The sequence below is a fragment of the Hemicordylus capensis genome, chromosome 3 (assembly GCF_027244095.1).
Source record: "Hemicordylus capensis ecotype Gifberg chromosome 3, rHemCap1.1.pri, whole genome shotgun sequence".
Taxonomy (NCBI): Eukaryota; Metazoa; Chordata; class Lepidosauria; order Squamata; family Cordylidae; genus Hemicordylus; species Hemicordylus capensis.
Window position 1 is genome coordinate 265,825,250 of NC_069659.1, and position 26,852 is coordinate 265,852,101.

The 26,852-nt window shown below is 44.1% G+C and overlaps 1 protein-coding gene across 6 annotated transcripts in view; it reads right to left on the reverse strand.

The window, feature by feature from the left end:
- Nucleotides 1-13,998, reverse strand: part of PLPP4 (phospholipid phosphatase 4) — a 186,487-nt gene extending 172,489 nt beyond the window's left edge. For 2 of the 6 annotated variants that reach the window (XM_053310185.1, XM_053310180.1), the window contains exon 1: nucleotides 817-1,000. Coding sequence is in view for 4 of the 6 variants with exons in the window: in XM_053310180.1 (XP_053166155.1) it covers nucleotides 817-851 (35 nt within the window). In the remaining 2 variants the exon portion in view is untranslated. Of the gene's footprint in view, nucleotides 1-772; nucleotides 1,001-13,278 lie in introns of those variants that run through there. The other 4 variants (XM_053310181.1, XM_053310182.1, XM_053310184.1 and 1 more) reach the window with 3 other exon arrangements.
- Nucleotides 13,999-26,852: the final 12,854 nt, after the last annotated feature.

Genomic DNA, 26,852 nt, shown 5'->3' on the forward strand with positions numbered 1-26,852 from the left:
AGCCTTTGTCTCAAAGCAAGCCCACTTGGGGGAAAGAAAAATGCTGCATCATTCCCTCCATGTTTGCTCAACAAAGGCTGTCCCTTTAAACTTAAATTGTTTCATCAGTAGCTAATTCACTGCCACCACACCCTAATTACTACAGAGTTTGTCCTCCCTGGATTTGGGTGGATGTCCAGGGAGCCTCTCCTCTTTACCAATGTAAAATTACAAAAAAAGCCTCACATCCTCCACGTGCAGCCTACACGTGATGAGAACACCCGGTAGAGTTGCTGCAGTCAAAATTGAGATACGTGTTGCACCAGAGTAAAACTCCTTTCTGCGAGTAAAAATCCACTCAGAGACAGGTAAAATACAAAGAACAAAAAGAGAAAAGCTTTATTCAAAATACTCATTTCTCAGCTTTTAGTTCCAGGTACAAGAAACATTCAGTATTTCCAAGAATACTTCAAAAAGCACCCTCAGATGATATTGGGGTGGCACACTTTAAAACTTGTGGTTACGCAGTTGCATAGGACATAGATGTAAGAAAATGCAAAAAGCCCCTTTGAGAGTCTACAGAGACTTTTACAACAACCTAGTTGGAAAGGGTGTTGGCTCAGTTTTTCTTGCTTAGGCATGTTACAAGTAAAACACATTAGAACAATTCGTAAGGATTTGCAAAGCACATGAAAAGGAAAACAAATAGTCTAACACAGGCTAACACACACACTGTTCCCTGTCTAAACCTTTCTGAAGCCAAAAGCCCTGGCTTCCTTTGCCTTGAACTCACCAAAACCATGGCAGAGGATTCAGGTTTTCTGGCTTTCCCCGTACCTGCAGAGAGATTTCCCTGCAGCCAGACCTCTCATGGCTGCCTCCCTCTTGCTCCCCCAGTCAGATTCTTCTCAACAAAGAAAGTCTCCTCTTCCTGCCTCATGGCCCTCAAGGTCCCACCAATCATGTGCTGGGTGGCTGTTCCTTAGCCTGTCAATCAGGCCAGGGTTTACTTCTGGTTAACTCTTTAAGGGAAAGGAAAAACTGTTACCGGCTGATTGTTACAGTGGGCCTCTGAGATAGGCTCATGATTCTGTTGGTGTACCGACCACCCTGCTGCACTTCAGTCTCCCTACCTGAGCTGGTGGGGTGGCCTTGGAGGTGGCGTTGGGTTCCCCAAGCGTATTGCATTGGGGTAAGGGTGCACATGGAACCACTGTGAGTGGTTCAATTCAAATTTGAACCAACTTCTAACCAAACGAATCCGATTAAAATTTCAAATGAAGTGCCGGTCCGCAAACCAGTTCATTAGAACTGGCCAGTGGTTCTACTGCAGTCAAACCAGTTCAGCCCAGTTTGGCCTGGTTTGAGGGGTTCTGCTTGTAAAGGGGGATCCAGTAAGGTGATCCCTCCCTAACTCTAAAAAAAGGGTTGAAAGGAAGGGGGCATGAGGGCACCTTGCCCATGGTGGTGGTGGCTTTGGTGCACATGTTTATCAAGGAGGCAATGGGAAGACCATTGTTTTAAAAGCCCTCCCTTGATTCCTACAACCTGGACAACTATAGACCTGTTTCTGACCTTCCCTTTTGGGGGAAAGTGGAGCGTGTGGTGGTGTCCCGGCTACAGAGGTTATTGGATGATATGGATTATCTAGACCCCTTTCAATCTTCCATCCTAGATATGGGACTGAAACTGCTTTGGTCACTAGTGGATTACCTACACCGGGAGCTTGACAGCAGGAGTGTGTCCCTCTTGATTCTGCTGGATCTCTCAGCAGCATTCAGTACCATCAACCATGGTATCCTTCTGGACTGCTTCTTGAGTATAGGTGGAGGTACTGCTTTGGAGTGGCTTCAATCCTTTCTTGTGGGGGAGGGTCCAGAAGGTGGTGCTGGGGGACTACCACTTGGTTCCTTGCCAATTGGCCTGTGGGATCCCCATAGGGTTCTGTTTATCATCTACATGAAATTACCGGGAGAGTTCATCCGGGGACTTGGACTGAGTTGTTTGCAATATGCAAAAGACACTCAGCTCTCTCCTTATCACCTGATCCTAGGGAGGCAGTGGATGTCCAGAGTCAGGGGCAAGAGGTAGTAATGGGTTGGATGTGGGCTAATAAACTGAGATTTAATCCAGGCAAGACTGAGGTGCTGTTGTTCAGTAGGAGAGCAAATCGGGATGAGGGGACTCGACCAGTTCTGGGTGGGATCGCACTTGCCTTGAAAAAGCAGGTGCACAGTTTGGGACTATTGTCGGACCCAGTTCTGCTTTTGGAAGCTCAAATGGAGGCAGTGGAGGCACAGCTTCGACTAGTACACCAGCTGCATGCCTTTCTTGAGAAGGCAATTACCCACGCCTTAGTCATATCATGGCTGGATTACTGTAATGTGTTCTATGTGGGGCTGCCCTTGAAGAATATTCAGAAACTGCAGCTAATTCTATGTGGGGCTGCCCTTAAAGAATATTCAGAAACTGCAGCTAGTGCAAAATGCAGCAATCAGACTTTTATCTGGAGCTGCCCAATGGGGTCATATTACACCAATTTTGAAAGAGCTACATTGGTTGCCAATGCCCACTTGAAAAGGCCATGAGAGGGGGCCCTGCTCTATGTGCCAACAACAAAGGAGACTCAGCGTTTGTGCACGTGGGACAGGGCCTCCTCAGTTATTGCCCCCAGAGTTTGAAATTTATTTATCTATTTAGTGCATTTATTTACTGCCCTATACAAAAAGTCCCTAAGTGGTTCACAATATAAAAACCATTAAAATATAAATGTTATTAAAACAATTTAAAATTTTAAAAAAACCTCTAAAAACTGAGACTTTAAAACTATAAACTAAAAGCCTGACTAAACAGGTATGCTTTTAGTGCCTTCTTTAAAACTTTCAGAGAAAGAGAAGCTCTAATCTCATTAGGAAGTGAGTTCCAGAGTCCCAGGGCAACTCTAGAAAAGGCCGGTTTTGAGTCACCACCAACCGAGCTGGTGGCAACCTCAACCGGACCTCCCCAGATGATCTCGAGATATGGTGGGGTAGACGAAGAAGGCGGCATTCTCTTAAATACCTCAGACCAAGCTGTTAAGGGCTTTATATTTCCATTTTATATTTCACCTGGAAACTTATTGGCAGCCAGTATAGCCCTTTCAAAATATATGTAATATGATCTCTTCAGGCAGCCCCAGAGACCGACCTGGCTGCTGCATTCTATACTAACTGCAGTTTCTGAACTATGTACAAAGGCAGCCCAACATATGGCACATTGCAGTAGTCAAGCCTGGATGTTACCAGCATATGCACCACTGTTTTAGGCCATTTATTTCCAGAAATGGTCGTACCTAGTGAATCAGCCAAAGCTGCTAGAATGCACTCCTGGCCACTCTCCCAATCAGGGAGAGGTTTGGGTCCAGAAGTATTCCCAGACTACATAACTGTTCTTTCTGGGGGAGTGCAACCCCATCCAGAACAAGCAGATCTAAAACACTTCCTAAGTCTCAGCCTCCCACAATGAGTACCTCCGTCTTGCTTGAATTCAGCTTCAGTTTATTCTCTCTCATCCAGCCCATTACCACCTCAAGGCAGGCATTTAGGGAAGTTAGGCCATTTCCTGATGAAGATGACATGGAGAAATAGATCTGGGTTTCATCAGCATACTGATAACACCCTGCACCAAATCTCCCAATGATCTCTCCCATTGGTTTCATGTAGATGTTAAAAAGCATTGGAGACAGTATGAAGCCTTTTGGGACTCCATACTAGAGCTCTTGTTTTGAAGAACAACAGTCTCCAAGCGACACCATCTGGATCCTATGTGAGAGGCAGGAGTAGAACCACTGCAGAGCCCAACCCCTTCAGACATCCTAGAAGGATATTACAGTCGATGGTATCAGAAGCCACCAAGAGATCCAAAAGGGTCAACACACTCCTGCTGTCAATTCCTAATTGAACATCATCCAACAGGCCAACCAAGGCCATCTCAACCCTATAGCCTGCCCAACAGCCATTTTGAAATGAGTCCAGACAATCTGCTTCTTCCAAGACAGCCTGGAGCTGAGACGCCACCACCCTCCAAATCACCTTGCCCAACCATGGGAGGTTACAGACAGACCTATAATTGTTTAATTCTGAGGGATCAAATGCAGGCCTCTTCAAGACTGGTCTAATAATTGCTTCCTTAAGACAAGGAGATATCCTGCCCTCCCTAGAGAAGCAATAATGATCTTAACAAGACCCTCTCCAATAGCCTCACTGCTAGATCATATAAACCACAATGGGCAAGGGTCAAGAGGACAGGTGTTAAAGCACAGTGTCCCAAGTATCTTGTCCACATCCTCAGGAGTCACAAACTGAAATTGATCCAATTTAACCACGCAAGAAGATCTGCTGGATACCTCCACAGTAGACTCTGCAGGAACTGTAGAGCGTAGTTCAGCTCATATATGAGATATTTTATCTGCGAAAAACTCATTAAAAATGTCACAACTGATGGATCCAAATATTCATTTAGGGGAGTGGGGGCATGTACTAGCCCTCTCACAACCCTAGACCAGGAATTCTCAGTGTTAGGTCCCCAGATGTTATTGGACTTCAACTTCCATAGTTGAAGTCCAATAACATCTGGGGGCCCAACACTGAGAATCCCTGCCTTAAACAACTCCACTGGATGTGAGCTTACAGAAGCAATGCAGATGGAAAAGAACGGCTTCTTTGCTGCACACATTGCCAGAGCATAGGTCTTCAAATGCGCTCTGTGTTGTAATCTGTCAGAATAGTGTTGAGTCTTTCTCCACTTGTGATCAAGCCATCTACCTTGCCGCTTCAGCCCCTGTAGTTCCTCCGCATACCAAGAGGTTAGTTCAGAAGTGGGTTAGAGACTCTGCTTAGAAGCAATCATGACTACTGCCCTAGTAAGTTCATTATTCCAAGTCTGAACCAGGGCATCAACAGGATCACTTGCATAACCAACCTTAAAGCCTTCCAAGGCTTCTTGGAATCCTGCAGGATCCAATAGCCTTTTCAGGTGGACCATCCAAATAGGTCCTTCACCCCTGCAGAGGAGGGTTGAGGCTGTGAGTCCAACCTTAACCATATGGTAGTCTATCTATGACAATGGGGAAATCACAAGAGTCCCCACCCACGGAACACCTTCTTGATCATAGCAAAAAACCAAATCAAGAGTGTGACCAGCAATGTGTGTTGCTCCTGAGACTACTTAGGCTCATGGCTGCTATAAACTCCTGAGCTGATCCAGACAAATCGGCACCGAAGTGAACATTGAAGTCCCCCAGAACTACTATTTCAATTTAATATTTTTATTGTGTAATTGTTTTATGTTGTTTTAAATGTAAACCACCTTGATATTGTTTTAATGAAAGGCAGTATAAAATTATAACAATAAATAAATTTCACGTCTGGAATTTCTGACAGTTAGGTCCATCCACAACATCCTCTGCCTTCTATTCCATTTACTTTTGGCTTTCTCTTATCTAGTCATTTTACTGGTCCACCAGAACCTCATATTACCAGGACCACTTTAGAGCTCTTGACCAGAGGGAATAGCACCTGTTCACATAGCAAATATGCCTGGAATAAGAATTACTGTGTTATCCATTGATGGCAAGAGGAGGCATACTAGGGGAGGTGGCACTAGTAGGAACACTTACACCAACCCAGCATGTCCCCTATGATCATCTCCCTCATGTTTCCTTTAAGATCTTTTACTCTACCCCAGGCCTGCTCAACTTTGGCCCTCCAGCTGTTTTTGGACTACAACTTCCATAATGCCCAGCCATAATGGCCAATAGCCAGGGATTATGGGAGTTGTAGGCCAACATCTGCAGGAGGGCCCAACTTGAGCAGGCCTGCTCTATCCCCTTTGAGCTCTTTATTGCATTTGTAGAGTTATCACACTTCTGATGTACAATCACTCCTATGGGTATCATGGTTATAAGAATCAAGTCATTCCCAATGCCCTGAGGTGCGGGGGGATGATTATCTTTATATATATTTCTCTTAGACATACCTGTCGCTAATCCCATGTATGGCAGCTCTCGCGAGAGTTCGCAAGCAGCTGCCGACAGCAATGGGGACAGGCGAGAGGAAGAATATGGTGGCGGCAGCAGCCGGCCCACTGGCCGGCTGAAGAAAACTATGGGCAGGAGGCGGCCACGACCGGTGGACGGGTGAGACTGTCAGCTGGATGGCTGCCCGGCAGGGGCGGGCATCGAAAAAGAAGAAGATGGGGGCGGGTGGAGAAGAGAGAGAAGGCGGCTGCGGGCAGGGGGAGAAGGCAGCGGCTCCAGGCAGGCAAAGAAGTAGGCAGTGGTGGGCCAGCAAACTACAGGCACAGATGTTTTGTTTGTTTCTTTAAGTTCAAGCAGCTGCTTGCAAAACAGATTACTGTGAAACTCTGAAGACACAGAAAAGTCTGTGAAAGGCACTGCAGGCCTAAAACAACTATGATCTGCCACACAATAAAGAGTAAACTAATAAGAAAGCTACACTTGAAGGGACCAAGTCTTCTTATTAGTAATGTCTGCCATTTATATTGCACTTTGAGTTAGGGGTGTGCATGGACCAGTTGGCACAGTTCGGTCCAAATTTGGACCTAACCACAGGTATGTGAACTGGTTTGGTCAAACCGTTCAGCTGGGCCAGTCAGTTTGATAAACCAACTTGAACAGGTTCAAAGAGGTTTATGATCAAACTGTTTGAACTGGCCCAGTTTGCGGTGGTCCAGTTCACAATCAAACCAGTTCTGCACATCCCTACTTTGAGTCATCAAAGCACATTCCATATGCTATCTCAGTAATCCTTTACAACACGCCATAAGCAAGTTAATATTGTTATTCCCATACTGCAGATGAGGAAAGGAACTAAGACTTAAGGCCCCCTCATAAATGAATGAAATATTTGAACCAGGGTTTTCTGGATCATAACTGAGTTTCTTAGTCACTATGCTAAACTAGCTCTTCAAAGAAAGAGGTAGAAACTGTGCTCCCTCCCCCCCCCACCACCACATGCACACACTCCTAGTACAGTGTACAGCATAGAAGAGATTTATAACACAATGCATCACACTAGCACAAATTGTTGACTAGTCCCCATGGTGCTTAACACATGAAAATCATATTACCCACCTGCATTAGTACCAATGAAATCATTTCTCGTGAATACAACCCTGTCTGTGTTTGACTGTATTATCACAAACCAACTAACAACCAAGCTCTCACATCATATATTGTAATTATCAAAAGCATATTGCCTGAATCTATTCCTAGTGGTGTGTCATTTCAGTAATGAGAAGACACAAGTACGAATTCTGATGCTGTTTTATATTTTATTGGCTTCACCAAACTTAATGGCACGATTTTTATGGAGCAACTCACTAATTGCCTTAACATGAGGATGTCATATTTATCAAGCATGATTCATTTATCATAAAACATAGCAAAAGGGAAAAACGGCTTCCTGAGGTCTGATTCAGCTAAGAAAATATGTGTTGGTGAATGTACCATAGCACAGTAGTATACCACCTACTTTGTAAGCAGAAGGTCCCAGGTTCAATCCCTGGCATCTTCTGATAGGGTTGAGAACAACTCCAACCTTGGAGCGCTGCTGCCAGTCAGTGCAGACACTGAGCTAGATAAACCAATGGGCTTACCTAGTATTAGGCAGCTTCCTATATTCACAATATGTTTTAGAAATACAATATGGCAGGGAATGCCATGTCCATTCCCAAGCTCCTCCCATAATTAAACAGTGCTCTTAAATTCCACCCAGAACAAGTTCATCCAGAAAGCAAGTTTCCCCATTTCCTTCATCCTGAATGGGAAAACTTGCAGAAGCACTCACTGTTGCACAGCCCCGACTATGCCTTTGAAGGGTGCAACATCACATCTGTGTAACACTGAGCTGGATGTTGGCCATGGAGTTTTTGTGATAATTGTCTTTTAAGAAATATACATCCAGAATATGGCAGAGTATGTGGGCATCATCCGTTCTCCAACACACAAACATTCCTCCCTTGGGGCCCTTCCCCCCGCCCCCCAACCAGCAGCAAAAGTAACTGGCTAGTTTGCAGCTCCAAGCTTTTCCAGCCCACAGCCAAATATGTGGGTAGTGTCTCAGCTGAGTAGCCTCTAACAATCAATGCTCATTGAAGAAACATCTTCTAGTTATTCAGATCCATTAACATCTTCTAGTTATTCAGATCCAGTAACATCTTCTAGTTATTCAGATCCATTAAGCAAAACACCTTCAGTTAGTTCCAGAAATCTCAGATGACCATCAGTGCTCATTAGAAAGCAATCAAGCTAAACAAGAGATAAGCATCTCTTCTTCACTTGGTCCAAATAGGATAGCATTGTTATATGGGATGTTAACAAGGTCACACCCTTAAAATCCCAATTAAATAGCTGGAATAACTACCACCCTCAAACATCAAGAATAATAGGGATGGGGTCCATAGCTTAGTGGTAGAGTGTATGTTTTGCATGCAGAAGGCCCCATGTACTGTAATCCTCTAGGATCTGCAGGTAAAAAAAGATATTGTGCCATTGAGTCGGTGTTGACTCCTGGCGACCACAGAGCCATGTGGTTTTCTTTGGTAGAATACATGAGGGGTTTACCATTGCCATCTCCCAAGTAGTATGAGATGATACCTTTCAGCATCTTCCTATATCACTGCTGCCTGATATAGGTGTTTCCCATAGTCTGGGAAACATACCAGAGGGGATTTGAACCAGCAACCTCTTACTCCCTAGGCAAGTTACTTCCCTGCTGCACCATTAGGTGGTAGGGCTGGGGAAAAACCCTGGCTGAACCCTTGGAGAGATTCTGCCATTCAAGGCAGCCAAAACTGACCTAGATTAACGGGTGGTTTGACTCAGCATAAGGCAGTTGCTAAGTTCTCTAACTGTGGTAAGGGGACATCTACCTAGGGACTGCTGCATGCATTCCCTGTTCAGTCAGTGCTGTTGTGCCCAACAGGGAGTGTCTTTGGAAGAACAGTTGGTTTTCCCTACACCAGTGACTTTAATGCAGAAATGATCTTGCCATCTTCCAATCCCCTGTAGCATCACTCCCAAGATTAACAGGAGCATATTCCCCAGCAGGCAACACAAGGTACCACAAGTTGTTCTTAGTTGCCAGCCTACTCTACAAGCTAAAGTGTTTTAAGCTGACTTTACACCATTGTCTTCAACAGATGGAAGCAAGTCCTAATATTCCACCTCAACAGGATTGCAACTATGCTTTCTTTCCAAATACTCCCCTCCACATAGCCTCCTTAAGGGCTTGACAAATCCTAGGCACCAGGAAGCCATGGTGCCTGGAAATTTAACCATGGCGCCTAGAATAGAATATTTAGAAGTAAACTTAATTAATAAAAACTTTATTTGTCCCAAAAAGTCCTGTTCTAAGGATGTAACTTGTAAAGGGGATAAAGAGAAGTCTATTTACCCTCCCTATTCTCAATGCATGTCACTAATTAATTTTGCCAAGTATCCATGATCTGGCGCTTAGTTTTGGGGGTTGGCTCCTAGATCTAAAGAAGATCTGCCTTCCTTGTCTTGCGTCCCAACATGAATAATTCCTCCCTGGTTCAGTAAGGAAGGCCCATGTGTGTAACTGATGCAGGTGTTCATCTTGCCACCTCTGGTGCCGATACAGATGTCAGACCCAATAGACACACACAACAAAGTGCATGCCTAGTCTTGCATCAGGAACATTGTGGGAATGCATGTCTAATTGGGCTCCCTTATGAATCCTGACTATGATTTTTTTTCTAAATGCAAAGAAAATAGTTACATAGGATTTGACACAATAAAGTGGAATTATCTTCACACAACCAAAGTAAGAAACAAACATACAGACAACTGTTACAGATAATCTGCTATCACATTTGATTGCTATATCTATTCAAATATGTAAAAATGTGGTTTCAATAGAAGATTCTTATCTTTTCCATCTTCTCCTCTCAGGGAACCTGACCAAATGAATGAGCTTAACCAAATATAATATCTCCAAAAATCTGCTGAACCACACCTCAAAGAGAGGGCCTTCAGTTTCTTTCCACCTTTTTGTTATTCATACCCTACCTGTAATGATCAGACTATTTATTAATTCTTGATGGTTAAGCAGCCCTTTAGAACAACTCCTGAGTAGTACCCCTCAGCAACTAGTCTGGATGTCAGCCACTGGCAGTCACATCTAAATCATGGAGAATAAGTCACAACTCTATGCAGCAAATCTTCCAGAGCTTAAGCAGCTTGAAAATGAACACAGTCAAGGTAAACTATATTTAATTAAAAGCTTATCACATCAAATTGTATACAGGTGGCCCTCATTCATGGTCCTGACACAGGCAGTTTTGTGTATCCACGGTTTCAATACAGGGGCTCAGTTTCTTTATATGCGGTTTTTAAAAATAGGCAAAATTCAGCTATCCATGGTTAGGGATGTGCATGAAACTCTTCGGAGGTCCTTTTATGGGCCTCCAAACAGGTTAGAACACTGGCGGTTCGAAGGCGGGGGTGGGCGTGCATGCACCGAAGTGCGCACACGCACGAGCTACTCCTATCTACTTCCATTTCAAAGAGCAAACGGGGTGGCAGGGAGGTACACTGCCGCCCTGCCAGACTGGTTTTCAAGCGAGTGCCGGCAGGAAAGTGGAGGGAGGGGTAAGAGCACTCTCCCACCCTTAAAGTTGTCACATCCCGCCTCCGAACCAGCCTCCGCCGGTTCCGTGCACATCCCTATCCATGGTTCCTGGGTGGCCAGAAATTATTTCTGATATCATTTCCAGCCACCATTTTGCAGCATGGAAAATGCACGCAGCATTTTGTGACTCTTTTTCCCCAAAACAAATTTTCCCAATAATTTTCCAAAAAAATCTCAGAAAATGTGGAGGATTTGCCAGTTTGTGTGTGGGGAGGGTCTTTCTGGAGAGCAAGGTACTATGCTTTATTCCCATTTTTTCTACTTTCTGGGACCTTTTTTTAAGCTCAAGGAACCCAATTCCCATTGAATCAATGTTTCATTCTTCTTGCTTTCCGTATTTGCACATATAGGCAAGAACGCAACCACCACAAATAACAAGGGCCACCTGTATAATCTTCTATTAATTACACATTAATAGAATAGCATTAAGAGCCTGGCAAAGTAAAATTTAAATATCTGCATGCAATTGGAGTAAGACCATGAAAAATACAGCCATAAAAGTTTTTGAGTTTCTTTGCGTAGCTTAAGGTTGTACTGCAGTTCCAGTGTACTTCCACAACTAAAAAAAAATCCACCTGAAGTTACTGAAAGAGATTCATGTTACTCTTTTACTTGTCTGTGCTGAATACAGGCCTTTCGAATGCTTGGCCCACACTGCAGTTTCCTGGAAAGGGAATCCCAGACATGATGGATTCCAGCTGTTAAGTTGCATTTCAAGGCTAGGACATGAGAGGTACATGTATTCTGTATAGGAAACAAATGCTATATCTTTCAGTAAAAAAAAGGTGGCTTGCCTTTTCCAAGAGAGAAAGGGGAAAGAGGATTTTGCTGCAGAAAATGCAGCAAAAAACTAAGACACACACCATACTATCCTTAAACCAACATACATGACATTTCCTTTTTTAGGCTTAGCAAGTTGATCCTGCACCATTCGTGTGTGTGTTATGTAACAAGGAAAAAGAGCAAAATCCTTGCATACATGTGGTGTGTGTTTAAGGTGAGAATCGGTAAGAGTTTTCTGCTACTTTCAAACCACAACGTGTCTTATAAAAGCCAAACACTGGATGAGGGGTGTTTAAATTATAGCCAAACACGATAATTGAGCATATGGGTTCAAAGAACTCGGGGCCCCAGCTCCTGGAGGCCCCTCAGTTCTACCCCTCCCTATTTTCTGCATTATCTCCCTCACTCCAAGGGGCCCCAGGAAGAGGGGTGAACATAGACCCCCTCTCCCCTAGCTAAACCCCTGCAATGGACGGCAATTACCCTGCATACATGCACAATTATAAAATGCAGCACTAAAACAAGAGCTTCAGCCAATTAAAAAGCAGCAGTGATGCAGGGAGACTCTGAATGCAGCAGTCAAACACACACATCTTCTTTCCCCCAAAGGACAGTCATTTTTCTCCCCATCATCCATGGTCAGCTTCCAGCACACGGCAGGACGAAACTATTCAGCAGAGCCTGGGCACAGAAGGAAGGAGAAACCAGCGAGTCCCAAGTCCCACTCCAGTCAGAATTTCCATAATATCATTCAATTGATCAAATGAAGAGAAGGACCAGAGGGAGAAGGAAGGAAGGGGGGTGGGTGCAACTGAAGCAAACATGCCAGGAGAAGATTCTTTCTGGTTAAAAGTTACAACAGTGAAGAAATGAAAAAGTCGGGAGGAGGAGGAGGAGGAGGAACGAAAGGCAAGTCCATAAAGATGGGTAGGCTACTACAGGGAACCAACAAGTTAAACAAACAGAAAAAGGCTAAAAGATTTAGGACTAGAAAGGGCACTCAGTTTACATCTAAACCATTCTGGTACATATTTAATCAAATAATTAAGGACTCTTTAGCATCCCTGGTAACATGTTCCATTAAGCCTAAAAATTATTCAGGGTCATGAGAAACCCCATTTCCAAAAGACTTTCCCCATATGTGGGGAAACCAATGGCAGATTTTTGATCATGGGCTCAAAAGTCACTGGTACTAAAGGGGAAGTTTTTTAAATTTTTATTTTATGTTTTGCAAGTATAGGTACACCCCTAATGATTTAAACTCTCCAGTCTCTCCTCTCCTCTCCTAATGATTTAAACATATCCAGTGCAATCCTACCGGAGTGAGTCTCGTACCTCCCAAGCTTTTTCAATGCCCGCAGTTAGCTCTAGAACACGTGCAAGTGAAACTGGGGAAAGTTCCTCTGAGCATATGCAAAGTGCGTTTCTCTCCATACCAAGCAACCCCAAGCAGTTCTCACGCTCTGAGTTACATAGAAGGAGAGCGGGATAAAAATGTCATAGATAGACAAACTTCTAGAAGGGTTTGAGAGTCTTTTTTTTTTTTTAGGATTTAAGCACTGCAGGTACCTGAACTCATTTACAAGTAAGAAACGCGACTGTAGCCCCTCCCTCCGCCCGAGATTCCGGAGCCAGCAGCAGCACCCAAAGGTCATCGACCGCAACCCTTAAGTCACTTCCCAGCTATTCCTGAACCCTGCAACAGAAGGCGGGGGTGAGCCTCCCACCTGTCCGCTTTGTAGTCGGTCTGGAAGAGAGCGAGAGCAGGTGGTGGGTAGGCAGAGGGGCGTCGGATACTTACACGAAGACACCGAAGAGCAGGACTCGTATCCCGATCTCGATAGCTAGATCCCGCATGGTTTGCTCCAAGAGAGGCAGAAGGCGAGCTACTACGATCCACGCGGCTGGCTTCACAGCCCTGTTTTTAATCCCATGGAAAGAGCCGGGCGGGGCGGAGAGATCAGAGGCGGCAGCACGGCTGCGTTGCTCCAGACCAGCCAGAGACCTAGTCCTCCCTCCGTCCTTCCCCCCCGCAAAAGGGCAGCGCGGCGCCCAGCAGCAGCAGCAGACCCTCCGTGTCCATTCCAAACCCCAGCAGATACGCGGGCTTCAAGCTACTGCTTCGGCTACCAGACAGCCAAGATCGGCTCGTCGTGGTGGAAGGAGGCGGCAGGCTGTGCTCGGGCGACTGGGCCAACGAACCGTCCACCCACAGGGCGCTTCCCCGGCTGGCTGGCTGGCTGGCTGGCGGGGGGACTTCCCTCTTGCCGCTTTGGTTGGCGCGCAAATACAGGCAGCAGGAGAGACGGAAGCTCCCTCCGTCTTCGCGAGCAGTCTGGAGGACTGAGGGGATCCTGCGGGATTTCCATGCCCCTCCCCACCTAGGAACTATCTGTTGCCTGCCTGTGGTGTTGCTCCATCCCCAGCCTCTAGGAAAGGCTCTGGCCATCAAGCTGGATGGATTTCCCTCGTCTTTGCGGGATCTGCTGCTCTTCCCAACTCGCTCTACCTTCAGGACTGCCAGACCAAATGCTCACAAATCAGAGCCATGAAATGGGGTCTCTAGTGTCTACATTCCAGCGCCGCGGAAGCAGGGAAGATACTCCTTCTGGGTACTGGGCTGCTTAAGGAGAAGGCTGTTAACTTTTCTTTTTTCCTGAGCAGGACTTGGTGGTGCTTGAATTATGGCAGGGAAAGCTAGGGGACCTTCCACCAGCCCGGTTTCCCCTAATTTCAGCCTAAATTGTCCTCCTGTAGCCTTCTAAAACAGCAACTAAAAAGATAGGATAATCTGGACCCCTGAAATCCCAGCACTGCCAGGACTCCTGCCTTGTTGTTTTTAGCAGCTGTGTGGCATGCAGAGATTCAGCAGGCAATGTAGGCATCTGGAAAGCTTTGCCTAATGAATTTCTGCTTCTCAGTCAACTGTCATAGAAGCCCTACCAGGGTGTTTTTTCGCATAGCAGCAGGGGCATAGCCACTATTGGGCCACAGGTTTTAAAGAACCTGGGCCGCCACCCCTCAGGGGCCATGCCTCACAGCCCCGACATGCCCCCGCGCCTAACATCAGATGCGGGGGGCGTGGTTTAGCTCCTGAACGGTTCCATGCAGCCCCATTCAGGAGTTAAATGGTCAGCGTGGCCATGAGCAGCTCTTCCTGCCTTAAAGGCAGACATAACACTGGCCCCAGTCTAGCTCCTGAACACGGCCATGTTGCCCTGTTCGGGAACTAGATCACGCCCCCGCATCTGACATCAGATGCGGAGGGCATGGCTTACCACCCACATCTGACATCAAATGTAGGGGGCAGGGTGAGGGGAGGCTGCCGCTGCTGGACACGGGGTGCCTCTGGCCTCCCTCCACTAGTGCATAGCAAGCTTTATGTGAGGCTTTACTGCAAGTTCAAAGTTGCCCCCCCAAAAAAACTGATGCAAAGATTTGGTTTTTAAATCCTGGATATAAATCAGGCTGCACTCTAATGCACAATGAAAAACCCATATCATGTGTGGGGTGCTCGCAGGGACTTCAGGGTAAATCTGGCTGATATGTGAATGCACACACCTCATTCCAGAGGAGATGCGAGCTAAAAGCCCTGTGAAAAACACCCTGGGGAAATTCCTGGCAACACTAACGTACAAGTTTTGAAGAAAAGTAAAATGAGATACATACCCTAAAAGAAATTCTAAAGCTGGATGTCACCTGGTAAGGAAAAAATGCCATCCTGTGCATGTTTTGAGCAAATGCTAAGTATGTTCCACTGAGCTGTGCCTTTCTCTCTCTAGTAAGCTTGCTAAAGATTACAGTCTTAATAATTTCATCAAATGAGTTTTAGGTAACCGAATAAAGCTGTATACAGTTGCTGATTTGTAAAACAATGTAGGGGGGCTCAACAGAAATTTATTCCTTTTTAAAAAAAAAATAGGTCTGTATATATATATATGGCAGCAAGCACCATCCTAGAAGAAATCTTCCATACGACAGTGTTCTTTATTGTAAGGCCCAGGGACCAGTGGCAGCCCCCATTAACCCTAAGTATGGCCTCTTGACTGTTTATTGGGCCTGTGATAAGATTCAGCCAAAGCTAAATACTTTGGCACCATGTGGAGGAAACTGTTCTCGCTGTACAGTGTTGTATTTTGCACAGTGTCAGGAGGCTCCTTTAAGGAAAACAGAGCTTTCATGAGCCTCTGCACCATCTTGGAAAGCATGCACAGAGTGTTGGGAAGTGTAGCCCTTCCCAAGAGAGGGCTCCATCTCTCTTAAAGGGTCCTCCCAGCACTGAGAAAATCACAGTTCTTCATGGAGGTCAGCACAGTGGGAAATGGTTCTCACATGGAAAGTTTTTTGCCAAGTGGCCCCCCACTTGAAAAATAGTGACAATCACTGCCTTACTATGTGAGAGTGAAATGCTAAGATGCTGTCTGTCATCTGCAGTGGTTGCAAATTTTAAAAATTAAGTAGGTTTTCTAAAACAACTATTGTGTTGCCTGATTAACTAGGAGTGTATTTTAGTTGATTTAAGAGGTTTTTAATTGAGTAATCAAACCAAGTAAACAATTAAAGGTTGCAGCTTTCCCAAAAGAATAGGAACTTTAGGGCATGTCCACACCACAGGTTTCCATGTTCCTGATCAATGTGTTAGGGCAGATTTGGAAATGGGATAATCATCTTCCTCTCAAGGAAGTACCATATTGTTTTTAAATAACTGCTTGTTTCTCCCATTCTTCCCTATAGGTTATGGGGGATTGGGTCCACTTGGTAGGATTCACAGGTGTCATGATAGTTCGCTGCACATCAGTTTTATAGTTCGCTGCACATCAGTTTTGCACATCAGATAGTTCGCTGCACATCAGTTTTTGTGATTGGAGAATAAGTTTTATTGTTGCCCCTTTGTCACTTAGAAAGGTCAATTATTATCAGATGTCCTGAATCTATATAAAACCACTGTGGAAGTCAGTTGTTTTCCTCATTTTAGTCAAACATGGAAACTGGATGGGAGAAATAGTAGAGCCATGAAAAATTAGCTGCGTTGAAATTACATATATGTCAGCTTCACTTGATAGACAACCTAATTAAGGCTAGAATTATTAAGTACCCAGAAGAACAAGAGTTGCAGAAGAATTAGCATGGGTTCTGCATAGCAGAATCTTGCCTCATCAATTTCCAGAATTCTTTTAAAGTGAAATGATAATTTTTGAAAGGTAATAGTATAAACTATTCATACAATGTAAACATCCATGTGGCATGGCAAACTGATTCATGTGCTATGCTTTCACCATGCAGAGAAGTCATCACAAGGAAGCTGTTTTAGTTGGTTTCCTGTGACAGACATAGCATGTAGAATTGCCCATTTTCATGCTGACCTTTCAAGAGCAGTTTGAATGAGTGAATATATATGCTCTGTAAAATCTTTTACATTACAGTACTGGTCAGATTTTTTAAAAATAACTTTGGTGATTATTGCTCTGAGTTTCTACTGTGAAAGATGAGTGTAACATATGAAATCAGAGTGATCAGCTACTGAACCTGAATGCAAATGGCAAACAATGTTTGAAATTGATTTAAGAACATACGATGTAGAATATTATGGAATGATACATCTAGAATACTAATTTACCCTAGAAACAATGTTGAAGCAATAGCAAATTAGAAGTCAGGAAACTGTATAATTGCAATAAACAGTCTTTAAATATAGCTAGGAATGTGTGGGCATGATTATATGCATAATGCTGTACTGATTAAAGTATCTAAATTCTGCATCCCAGCACCTAATACCTTGATTCTAAGACATTACATTAAGATGTGGCAAGATACATGTAATTACATATAGTATTGAGATATAAAACACTGCTTAAAAAGAGAGAGACTCTGGTAGAGAGATGAATATACAACAGAATAAGTCACCTGAATTCCTAAGAAAAACCTCTAATATTGCAGAGAAGATTAACTTGACAGACACCTACAACACCCATTGCTTCAAACGGAAACCATGAGACACTGTTTGTTTGGCCTGCTTTCCAAAGGGAAGAAGGTTGATGAAATCACTACATCTGTGTGCCTCCCCCCATAATTTATGTTTATATCCCATCCAAATCAAATTCACAACATATGGGAAGGGATCCAATGGGACTCTATTCCGTCATGGTATTTCAAGATGGCACCCCCCCAGGCAACACCCCTTTGTAACCCATGTGCTGATAGGTACGAAACAAATTCAACACATTTATTTATTTATTTTTATTTTTACATTTCTATACCGCCTTTCGTTAAAAGAAAACCCCAAGGCGGTTTACAAAAATTAAAACATACAATAAAAAGCAGTAAAAACATCAAGCTAAAAACAAGCATAAAAACAAGACAACAGATAAAAACACATAAAAGCAGCAGTAAAAAACGATTATGTAAAAGCCTGGGTAAAAAGCCAAGTCTTTAAAAGCTTTCTAAAAGCTGTGATGGAGTCCGAGGAACGAATGGCCACTGGGAGAGCATTCCAGAGTCTAGGAGCAGCAACAGAGAAGGCCCTGTCCCGAGTGCACGACAGCCGGACCTCCCTCATTGTCGGCACCCGGAGCAGGGCCCCCTCAGATGTCCTCGTCAAGCAGGCAGCAACATATAGGAAGGGGTCCAAAGTTTGTCCAAAGGGGTCCCAGTTTGCCCCTGCTAACTGGGCAAAGAGGCACCTTTTACCGTGGTGATTCTCTTTATTTAGCAGGGGAAGAGTAACTGCCCCATCCACCCCCAGCACAGTACTTCCAGTGACTGTTGCTGGTGTCTATCTTGTGTTTCTTTTTAGAATGTGAGCCCTTTGGGGACAGGGAGCCATCTTATTTATTTATTATTTCTCTGTGTAAACCGCCCTGAACCATTTTTGGAAGGGCGGTATAGAAATCAAATCAATAATAATAATAATAATAATAATAATAATAATAATAATGTAAGAGTTACCATGTTAAAAAGAGCAGAAGATTCATACTTAGAACTACTTGCTTTTGATAAATTTGTTTCCTGCCTTTTCAGGTAATTATCCAAGGCACTATATTCACAGCACTATAATTTTAAAAACCATAAAACTGCAATAAACAGCAAAAAAACCAAAAAACCCAGCAGCAGTAAAAATTCAGTTAAATTAGAGGAGACACATGGGAATAAAATGGTTTTTGGCCTGCTGCCTAAAGGTGAGCAAGAAGTAAGCTTCCTTGGCTAGAGTGCTACAACCCAAAAGGGCCCTGTTTCCAGTAGACCCCTGCTTAACCTCAAATGAGGGCCACTGCTGTAGGGTCAACAGCCCATCATTTATTATGCTGCATTCCCAAGCCAGTTCCCTCCTCCTGTGGCTACTTTTTTATATTAAAAGGGCACTTCTGACTTGCTTCCCACGTAAAGCCTGTCAATTAATGATGGGCTTATGGTAATGGGTAGTTTGGCCCTTAGTGAAAAGAGAGGTTAATAAGGAAGAAGATGATCCCTCAGATAATCTGCTCCCAGAACCATCAAGATAACTGCACTTCTTATACTTGGGGATATAACCATACCTGGATGTGGATCAAAAGTCATAATAATCATGCCATGTTCAAAAACTGTGTGTGTGTCTCCCCCCCCCCAATTCGTTGATGTTAGAAATGGGGGGGGGTCATCTTAAATCCATAGTCCACTTCCCCTCAGGTAAATACCTGTATTCAACCTGTATTTTTAAAGGGGGTTGTCTTAAATTCAGAGTCATCTTCTGTTCAGGTAAACATGGTATATATACACCCTTGAGTTCTTGAGTCATTGTTGACCCATTCTCTGGTATTTAAAGTTAACCATTGTCAGTTATTCGTAGACATCATTTTAAAAGGATGCTGTTGATCCATAACATTGCCTGTCTGAATCTGGCTGAAATAGCTGCATTATATTTAGTGAGGCATATCATCACAGCTTTGAGTTATTTTAATTTATTGCAACTCCTGTTTTTCATTTTTGCTGAGGAGTTCTTGTGAGCCTTAAAACTTTACATTCAATTTCAGAATCAGATCTAATAAAAGACATTAGTCAATGCATTTATATAATACTTTAGAATAACCTAAACACTTCAGAGGGTGGTGGGAGAGCAATCACTATAACAATGTAGCATCATAAGTATGTAGCACTAATTATTCTCATATTGCAGATGAGAAAGGTGAGCCTGATACTGGATTATTTAAAACCATTTTGTAGGTTCATAGCAGCAGTGAGTGAGATTCAAACCAGGATTTTCCTGTGATCCTATACACACTTACATAGAAATAAGTCCCATTTAACTTAGCAGGATTTACTTCTGAGTATAACATGCACAAGTCTTTTAGCCATGATGTTACCCTCATTGATTCACTATATGCCTCTAGATGGGCTAAGCAATTATTCCAACTCTGTTAATCTCTCCTCCCAAGGTTCATCTCATAATGCAACTAAATGCAGTTCTAACGAGGCTTGCCTCTGCCTTAAGCATCAGTTACTCATATATGCAATAAATACGTTTACATTTTGGACAGGAGTATTCATTGGCTGCCATTCTGACTAATAAAGTGCTTGTGTAATGAGTAAAGTTGTGCTAGCACAAGAAGATTGGGTAGCAGCACTAAAAACCAGGACTGTGCACAAAAGTTCCCTTTAAAGCAAATGAGATGTTTTCAACTGTTGCACTAACACAAGCAATTTTGCTAGTGCGACAATAGTCTAGAATGCAAGCTACAGACTTGGCATATATAGCTAGTGCAAACAACTTTGCACTAACACAACTTCCTCCCTCAAGCACTTTTGTTATTCAGGATGTCAACCAATGATTTTTTTCTTCCAATATTTTTGTGTGCTGTTTGCACTGTGTGAGCCTTGGCTTCTCTACTACTGTGTAGATACAAGCAAAAAAAATGATGCTGTTGAATCTCCATAGCTGTTGCTTAGGCAAGCAACAACTGCATGTGCTTTTTGATCTCATCCCCTGCAGGCGAAATAATCCCAAAGATTCAATAGTAATATTTTTTTCTGTAATAAAAGCCAAATGGCTGATTTCTTTCTCCCTCAGGTAAAAGATGTAAATGGAATGTCAGACATAATGTGCCTGCTGTCATTGTCATGCAGCATTTAAGTACCAGAGAGACGATTCTCAAAGAGTTATCTGTTAAAGCTCTATAGCCAAATGTTCAATTTGATCACAGGGAGAAAACTCAAGAGTTATAAACAGTTTGCTTACTTGCATTTGTTACTATTGACGTTCATATATCAGCCAGCTAACATCAGCCAGGCCTCCACCTCAACTTCTGCCAGCTCACTGCAATCTAAACTACCTGTACCCAAGCATATCAGTAATAATCATAGCCTCCACCTCCTATCACTGAATGACAAAGACAAAAATCCTTGACATGTCATGAAATACTGCTTCATGTCCTATAGTTTCATCTTCAGAGATGGAAACTGAGGCATTTGATTGGCCAATATTTGGTTCAATTTCTGAGATGCTGATCTGAGAAATGTCGTCTATGGAAGGATTCTGTTGTGCAGGATTATGCACAAGCAAAATTGATGGCTTTAGCTTACATTGTTTTTGCACTCTCCAGTTGTCCAAGCAGTAAGAAGTTCTAGGGGTTCAGCACTGCTTGGTTTCTAGCTTCTTTTGCAGCAAGGGCATAGCAAATTTAGAGTGGGTCCTAGGACAAAAGATAGGCCCTTGCTTCCCACCTTCTTCTTCAAAGAGGTGCAAGAGGGAAAGCAAAGAGTAAGCTGTCACCCAGCCAGTGAACCCACCCTCAGGACACAAGGACATCCCCACCCCATGGGAGATCACTGGAGGTGTATGGTGTCTTTGACCTATTTACAAATATACAGACTGAGCATAAGATTGAACTGAAATAGCAGATAGCTCCTATGAGGCAGCAATAGATGACACCAGTTCCTGGAGAATGGTCCCCAAGGTGCTTCAGTTTCCTTCTCAGCTTCTCATCCCAGTCTCTCCAAAATTCTGTGGTCAAATTCAGATATAACACGAAACCAGAGATAAAAGGGTCAGAGGTTGGAACATCCAAATTGGTGAAAGCATGGTTTCAAGCCAAAAGCAACCTGTGGCTTGCCTCACCAAACTCCAGTTTGAACCTTCGGTTTGCACAAAGGTTCACAGTCGAGACCTGCAGTTTGGCTGCCGAAGCATTATGTCCAATCCTGGATGCCACCATAACTGCGGTTTTGTGCTGATTTTCAAACTGTGATAATAGAGATGACAGCACAGACACACCTGGGAATGTGGCCATGGCTGCAGTGCTTCTTGCTGGCCACCTCTCCAAGTACCAGCCCTGCCCCTCCTATCATTTATTCAGCTATGGAGTTGCCTGGCAATAGGGACGCTGCCACATCCCATCTCAAGCTTGTCAGCCTGTCAAGCACCACAGTCACATATGGGTATTCCCTCTTCCTACTCTGTCCCTTGTTCCCCCCACTTGGCAAGCAGGAGGGAATGGGGATGGGATGATAGGATGGGCACTGAGAGCTTTGCTCCCCCCAAGAATGAAGTGACAACAATGTATGTTCAGAAGCACAGAAGGTGGCAACATAAGCAGAGCACCCCATCACAGTGCCAGGAACTGAACAAATGACTGGACAGGGGTACCTGAGGTTGGTTTTAAAAGGCAGCCGCAACCAGAGATGCTCAAGCAGCATCTTTTTTTTTTTTTTTTTTGCACAGAAAGGTTGGGGAAGGGGGGACAATCCCTTCCCCTTTGGGGGTTTGTGGCCCCTAGGCTTCCTCATGAGAAGGGCCAGTCACCAGGGTCAGCATTGCTCCAGTCAAAGCAGTGAGTGATAATGTGATAATGATGAACGTGTGATAATGATGGATGCTGACCTAAAGCAGACCGCGCTCACTCAAGAGAGTACTAGGCTATGGGGACACCCCCTCACAACTCATGAGAAGAACCGTCAGAGGGGAGGGGAGAGAATTGCCAAGCAAAATCTCTAATAATGTGTGATAACAAAACAACCCCTTCTCCCATGGACAGCACTCTGTCAGGCCATTGGGGTACTATATTGAGCCAGGTTGCTGTATGGAGGAAAGCCATGTGGATGGATACCCCACTGACTGCTCTCCCTGTCTTGGCAACTGCCACCAACTAGCTGTCAAAGCTTGTACTCTGCCAGCCCTTCTATCCTTGCATGTGCCCTGAAAGAGCAACTCCACTTTCTTGGTGTCCCTGGAGATCATGGCTCCTCTCTCCTGCAATTCCCTGTGCTGGCAGATCTGTATAAGGCACAATGCAAGCCGGACTTGGGAATCTTGAATGGGTTTAAAGATCCATCCACACACCCACTGTTCCCCCCATCTGTGCATGTGGCCAGGTTCTGACACATAAGAACATAACAACAGCCCTGCTGGATCAGGCCCACGGCCCATCTAGTCCAGCATCCTGTTTCACACAGTGGCCCACCAGATGCCGCTGGAAGCCACAGGCAGGAGTTGAGGGCGTGCCCTCTCTCCTGTCATAACTCCCCTGCAACTGGTACTCAGAGGCACCCTGCCCTTGAGGCTGGAGGTGGCCCACAGCCCTCTGACTAGTAGCCATTGATAGACCTCTCCTCCATGAAGTCATCCAAACCCCTCTTAAAGCCATCCAGGTTGTTTTCTGTCACCACATCCTGTGGCAGAGAGTTCCACAAGTGGATCACGCATTGTGTGAAAAAGTACTTCCGTTTGTTGGTCCTAGACCTCCTGGCAATCAATTTCATGGAGTGACCCCTTGTTCTAGTGTTGTGTGAGAGGGAAAAGAATCTCTCTCTCTCCACTTTCTCCATGCCATGCATGATTTTATATACACATGGAGCACCTGAATCTCTTTTAGGTGCATGCCAGGCTTCACAGGCGAGGTGGGGGGTTTGAAGGGCTTCTGTTCTATCTTTTAGCATGGAGAGTTGGAGGCCCCACTCAAGCAGGGATCCCATTGCTGGGTTAGCTCAACTCGTCAGCATGCAGTCCAACACTAGACCTAAGGCTTACAGCCCCATGGTCCCCAGCAGACTGGCTCTCTCGTGAAAGGCATCGCCCACCTGCAGCAAGCTGCCAGTGGCACAGTAATGTGGTTTGGTCTGCATGGACTGCTTTGATGGGGTGAATTCTCACAACAGCATCCTAGGTCACAGTGGGATAGACCCCACCCCCCAAGGATCCTTTAAAGATAAAGTGTGTCGTCGAGTCAGTGTCGACTCCTGGCAACCACAGAGCCATGTGGTTGTCTGTGATAAAATACAGGAGGGGTTTACCATTGCCATTTCCCGTGCAGTATGCAATGATGCCTTTCAGCATCTTCCTATATCACTGCTGCCTGATATAGGTGTTTCCCATAGTCTGGGAAACATACCAGTGGGGTATGAACCGGCAACCTCTGGCTTGTTAATCAAGTCATTTCCCTGCTGCACCATTAGGTGGCTCAGGATCCTTTCCCCTCCCTTATATCCTTTCCTAGGAAATCTTTGTGTTCTCTTCCCTTTCCTGGGTAATAGGGAAATATTGTGGGGGGAACCCACTCCCGACACACCATCCCCAAAATTGTCCTTGTGTGGGACTATTTAGGTGCAGGGCTCTTTGGAGGGAAGCAGTGCCATCTCTATCTGAAGAAGTGTTGGCATGGCATCACATTTAAAGGAATGTAAATGCCCTTTCCATGCCAATGGTAGGCATATGGCTCAAAAAATGAATGATCACGCTCAGCACACCCCCTTAAAGATTATGGCCAATCACAGCTGCTCCGCTGATATGCCAACACTTTGTCCACAGTCTGGCTGTGGAACTTGCTGGGATCAGCCTCGGTGGCTGAACAGCAAGGAGGGGCTCCCCGCTCCTGGAACCGGAGGTTGATGGACCACTGTTCGAAGAACATATGCGGTGCAATTTACAGTTTAAAACTGAAACCATGGGTTTGCCAACCTACAGTTTTGTGTTACGTCCGAATTCTGCCTGTTTCTCTATAACACCGAATTTGCCTGTCTGTCCCAATCTGCTTCTTGATTCTTTTCTCATTCTTTGTTCTTTTTGTTCTTTCATCTTTTTTGCACTCACACATCAGCCCCTCCCCTCAGAGATCTGTGCCATCTTACAAGCCTTTGATGGCCTCCCCCACATTCGAAGGAAGTTTCCCATTAATGGTACTCTAGGGACCAATTTGGATTATACTCCTCCCCCACCCCCACAATCCAGAATACTCAGTTAAGAATGGGAATGCTCTGAGTGTCCCCCCCCCTCCCCTGATGACTTTCCTGGACATCCTGCTATCCTCTGAACTGTTGCTCCATAAGCAATCCCAAAACTAGTTTAAATTAGCATTTGGGTTGCATGTAGAGCAGTAGTTCAGAGAAACCATTCCCTTCCTCAGTAAAGGAATGTGCCAAGAGGATGTCACAATAAACAAGAAACAGGATGGGCACACTCTCAAGTGCCCCCCTCTGAATCACATGAGCCAGTTTAGTCAGGGAATCATCTGAGCCAGCCCTAGGGTGATCTCTCAACCATTAGCTCACTTTAAGAAACATCAACTGATCTCTTAAACAACTAACCAAAGAAAGCAATTAAATGGTCAGTCATCATTCATGATTGCAAACTCACTACAATATTTTTTACAAGCAATATCTATGCCATTCATAATATGACTACCATATGAATGTAACTTTACATCTTCATGGCTATTTTAAGTGGCATAATTAAAACATCACTCAGTCTATGTGGTGACACATTGCACATAAATGGCTTATGTACATCAATGTGTCAACATTGCAGCATTCTTCAACACGTACATCTATATCACCTGTGTGCATGGAGCTCCCAGAAGAAGCAGATGAGTGTTGGGGGATGATGTAGATTCTAATCCCTCTCTGAACATTATTGTTTCTATGTTCTGTATGGAAACAACCTCACAGTTGACATAAAGGCAGCATTAGAGAGAAATAATAGCATCAAGTGAGTCCCACTGAGTTCAGTGGGCCTTCACAGTCAGTGTGCTTGGATTTTAAAATGCAGTATATGTTATGAAAAACAAAGCAAACGTTATTCAGAACTAGAAATCCAAAAATACACTTATCAGCTCAGAGATTATTATGGTAAGATTTGTCACCTGATATAAAGTCCTAAGTGTTATCGACAAGGAGGAATAATAGCACAGACAGATTCAAAATTGTATTGAATTCAAAATTGTACTGAAATGCTTCAGTACAAAACTGGTGCTAACCGAGGCTCCAGCCCAAAGAATATGGGATTTGGGTGTAAAATAAATTGTTGTTGGTAGTAAGCACACTGATTTGATATTAACCTAAGAAGCTGTCTTATATAGCAAGTCAGATCCTTCTAGCTCAAGAGCTAACTGGCAGTGATTCCCCAAGTTTCAGAACTACAAGGAATTCAACCTAGGACAGTCTATATATGAAGCATGAGCTCTGTCACCCCACCTCCCAGGAGGGCTAGGATATGCCTCCTAAATTTAAACACTATCCTGATGCTTGCTATCCTGAGCAGAGAAAGCAAGTACCGTTTCCTGTCTCAGATGGCTTATATGCCCTATTACTTTTTCAGATGGCTTATTTGTCCTATCACTGAAATAGTCATCATAACACATTCATTAAAGTGAAGCAAAGTTTCTTCTGCTTTCATGATAGGCCTGCTGCTGCCTGATCCCCAAAATATTTATTGTCCCTGGTTAGGTATGAAGCATAAAGATTGGAAATTGATTTTCCAATTCCAGGTGAAGCTTGCTATGCTTGCAGCTGGTCAAGCTGATTTGGATTCCTCACATGAGCAAATTTGATCCAAGGACAGTGGATGGGGAAATAGTTAAGAGCTCTACTGTGCCCTGTCAAAACTATTCTGCTATGATCTCTGTTATGTTACATGCCTCTGAAAGGAGCCTTTGCAAGATCACTCAATACAGATTAGTTAGCCTTTAACACTCTTCAACCAGTCATTGAATTGCACAAGCAGAACATGATCAGATGGTTCAGAGCTGACTGATGTTTTCTTTCTACTCTTCCGAGTCATGTTTAATGGGCTGATGTTTTATGCAATCCAGTCCTGTGCATGTTTCCTCAGAAGGAAGTCTCACTGTGTTCAATGATGGTCATGCACAGTGTTGCTGCATGGAACTACTTCAGTGTAATTAATCCTGAACAACAACAAAAAACAAAACAACAAAACACTACATAGCTGAACATAAGATTGTGACGTATTAATATAAAATTTCATTACATGTTCTTGATCCTTTTATCTAGCTTGTTAAATAGTTGATTAAGCAATATAAGTAATCTTGAACTCATTCTAGAGTGGTCATGCTAATCCACTTTATTTAGAAAATGCCTGTCCCATCTTTCCAATATGGAAGTCCTCATGGCAGCTTG